This window comes from Mesoplodon bidens, assembly GCF_964165515.1.
Source record: "Mesoplodon bidens genome assembly, contig: HAP1_SCAFFOLD_960, whole genome shotgun sequence".
Taxonomy (NCBI): domain Eukaryota; kingdom Metazoa; phylum Chordata; class Mammalia; order Artiodactyla; family Ziphiidae; genus Mesoplodon; species Mesoplodon bidens.
The window spans coordinates 1-3,706 of NW_027671442.1; the positions used below are offsets into that span (position 1 = coordinate 1).

General features: G+C 44.6%; 1 protein-coding gene across 1 annotated transcript; it reads right to left on the reverse strand.

Moving 5' to 3' along the window:
- Window positions 1-78: 78 nt before the first annotated feature.
- On the reverse strand, window positions 79-1,592 carry LOC308611335 (interferon regulatory factor 6-like). Its single transcript, XM_081260158.1, has 2 exons — window positions 1,300-1,592; window positions 79-268 (listed from the first exon to the last, which is right to left on the reverse strand). Exons 1-2 carry the CDS (start codon window positions 1,391-1,393, stop codon window positions 96-98), a joined length of 267 nt encoding a protein of 88 aa, XP_081116284.1. The 5' UTR covers window positions 1,394-1,592; the 3' UTR covers window positions 79-95.
- Between the last annotated feature and the right edge of the window lie 2,114 nt (window positions 1,593-3,706).

Below are 3,706 nucleotides of genomic sequence, written 5' to 3' on the forward strand. Positions count from 1 at the left end.
ACTTGCTAACAGACTGGCAGCCTGGCCCCAGGGCCTGGTCGCTGCTCCCAGTGCAATGGTGGATATGGTGTCAACGGTTGCAAAATCAAAGCCCCTTACATCCTCTCCATGCCTCTGTCCCACCCCCAACCCCACTCACCATTGATGTTCAGGAAGGGGAAGGTGTCCTGGATGGGAACGTGGTGCTGTGACTGGTTCAGCTCATCTTCCTCATCTTCTTCATCCACACCATTATCTTTCTCATCCCAAGGAGCAGATCCAGTGGATCCTACCCGAGAAACACACACACACACACACACAAAGGTCAAAAGTGAGGCGCTCACGTTGCACTGTCATCCCTGCAGCTGACCCACTGTTCAAGCTAGACACTGCCAGCACAGAGGTTCCTTGGGTTCAGTGTGCACCCTCAATGCCAAAGAGTGGGAACCAAGGGTGTTCACCCCACTCCCAGCTCCTCCTACGGAGCCCCAGTGCAAGCTCTCATCCCCTCCCCTATCCAGGAGCTGCAGACCCTACTCCCTTCTCCTAGAAATCTTTTAATTCCTACTCTAAACCCCTTTCTACACATTCGCATCCCTTCTAAGGACCCAAGGAGCACAGCTTCTCTCCTTTATAAGCTTAATGTGAAGACAGACCCTTCCCTCATGGCAGAGCCTCACTAGATTCACTGGAGATCAAGTCTAAATTATCTGGCTCTTAGTCAGAACTGGCTAAACATTGAGTAAATATAGGGATCAGGTGGTATTCTCCTAGGAAAAAATACCATACAAATTAAATGATCACTTACCCATCATTTATAAAGAGAACTTAATAGCCTTCATAATGTCATGGCAATTGATTCTTACAACAGCCTTTGAAATACGCAGGAAAGATGAGAACCCAGATTTTATAGTGGAAGAAGCTGAGGCTCAAAACGTTGAATGACTTGATTCAATGTCCCACAAGTAGTGAAATGGAAAGACCGAGGTTTATAACTCAGACCTTCTAAGTTTTAAGCCCTCCTTCTTCTAAACTACCTGGCCTCTCTTCTCAGTGTTGAGTCCCAAGAGAAGTTATTTTTTATAGAACTCAATACCCCCTCTTCTTTCTAATGCTTTACTGTTCCACTGGGTGGGCAGGAAGACTGTGCTGAGTTTATATCTTTTGTTCTCTGGGTTCTTTCTAGGGACAGCATTTCTTGCTTTGTTTACCAGTCTTCAACTTTGTAAGCGAGGCGACTTTCAAGTCGACTATCGCTTTTAGGGTCCAGCCCGGAACTTGGCACACTGTCCACCTTCTCCCCAGCAGCTGGGGCCTCACCTGGGTTAATGATAGAGCCCTGGGGCTGGGAGATGTCACACACTTGATATATCTTCACTGGGTTCATGGGCACCTCCTTGGTGCCGTCGTACATCAGGTTGAATTCCCTGCTCTTGTTGAGCGCACAGCGGAGCTGGGCCTTCAATTTAGCTGGGTCGGGGTCGTCCACCCCTTCCTGGTACTTCCCCTGTCTCCACAGCCCAGGCCTGAGGGATAGGAAACTGCAGTGAGTGCCTGCTTGTTGCCCAGAAACACTGGAAAGTGTGCCCGCCCTCCCTCGTACAGACACAGATACACACAGCCCTGCCTGACCGCACCATCACCCCAACTCCAATTTACAGAGACTGCAGCAGAAAACACCATGTTGGGGACCAGGCAAGGCAGGGCCTGAGAGAAACTAAGCCAAATGCAAATACAGTATTTTAAAAAGAGGAGCCTCATCTCAAGTGCTTGTGCCAGCATCATCTGTCAAGACAACAATGGCCTTAATGAAGGGTTGAAAATAAAGAAAAATCTGGAACACGTATACACCAAAATACTAATGGTAACTTTTGGATAGCAAGACTTCAGGTAATTTTGTTTTGTTTTGCTTGCCTTATTTGTTTTTCACATGAATTGCTTATATAATAAGAAGAGAAAGGGAGGTGGCGTATGATATGAAGAATTTAGGCTTGCTGTTCCCTCTCCCTTCAGTCTTTAATCTGATGCACAAATAACTGTTGAAACCAAGTACCTTTAGGAGTAGCAGCCCATAGGAGGGCAGGAAGCACGCTCTGGGGGTTCAGCTGGCCTCAGTGCGAGGCTGAGGGCCTCAAGTCCTAATAAACTCACACCACCTGCCTTTCCCTGCTTCCTCAAACTCCCACATTGGGAACATTTTGCTGGGAACACCAGTGGCTGGTGGCCTGGGCCAAAACCAGTGTGGCCCCGCCTCTCTGGTTTTCAATTTCCAGGTCTAACAGGCATTTATGTGTCTGTTCACGGGATATCAGCCCTCCCCCACTGTTAACCTATCTCAGATGTCTACACTTTCTTCAGGGCTGTGACGTATGTGCTGGTGCAGAAAAGGGGGATGTCTTTTGCAGAGGACTCAAGATCAAGAGAACGAGATGGACCGGCCAGACTGCTCCCACTTGATGTTAGGAAGATAAGGTCGCCATGTAGTTAGAATTCTACAGCGGAACATAGCCTATAGAGTCTATGGGTTTGTGGATCCACAACTTTTATTTTTTCAGTAATGCCAACCAAGCTCGTAAGAGACTGACATATAATCCAGAATGCCAGTCTACTCGTTTTCAAAGGGGGATAAAGCTGGTCAGTGACCAGCATGGTTAAGTCCAATAACCTGGACATAACCATGTATGATCTCAACCAGTAACTCCTGTATCTGGTTTCTAATGACAATTCCAAGAACATAAGACCCACTCAACATTTAAATCCAAATTTTCAGATGACTCCAAAGCTAAATGGAAATGATTTGATATTGAACTCTAAATCTGCATTATCTAGACTATCTCTTACCCAGTTGGGTAACCCAGAAGCGACAGTAAGAGGCTCCTGCTTTCCCAAAAATCACAGGGCGTAAAGATGAAAAGCACTGGAAAGGCAAGACCCCCAGTGAATTTGCAAAGCTGCTCTTGTGTCTTTGTCTTTTTGACCTTGAAGCCAGGAGAAATTCTAAAAATACAAATGTATTAATTTTTAAAACTTGACTTTACTGAATATTGTTCAGATCCCCAAGCCTACAAAAATAATTTTATTTTTTTAAAAATGCTCCCTCTTCAGACTATACTACAAAGCTACAGTAATCAAGACAGTGTGGTACTGGCACAAAAACAGAAAGATAGATCAATGGAACAGGATAGAAAGCCCAGAGGTAAACCCACGCACATATGCTCAACTTATTTTTGATAAAGGAGGCAGGAATGTACAGTGGAGAAAGGAAAGTCTCTTCAATAAGTGGTGCTGGGAAAACTGGACAGGGACATGTAGAAGTATGAGATTAGATCATTCCCTAACACCATACACAAAAATAAGCTCAAAATGGATTAAAGACCTAAATATAAGGCCAGAAACTATCAAACTCTTAGAGGAAAACATAGGCAGAACACTCTATGACATAAATCCGAGCAAGATCCTTTTGGACCCACCTCCTAGAGAAATGGAAATAAAAACAAAGATAAACAAAAGGGACCTAATGAAACTTAAAAGCTTTTGCACAGCAAAGGAAACCATAAACAAGACCAAAAGACAACCCTCAGAATGGGAGAAAATATTTGCAAATGAAGCAACTGACAAAGGATTAATCTCCAAAATTTATAAACAGCTCATGCAGCTCAATAGCAAAAAAACAAACAACCCAATCCAAAAATGGGCAGAAGACTTAAATAGGCATTTCTCCAAAGAA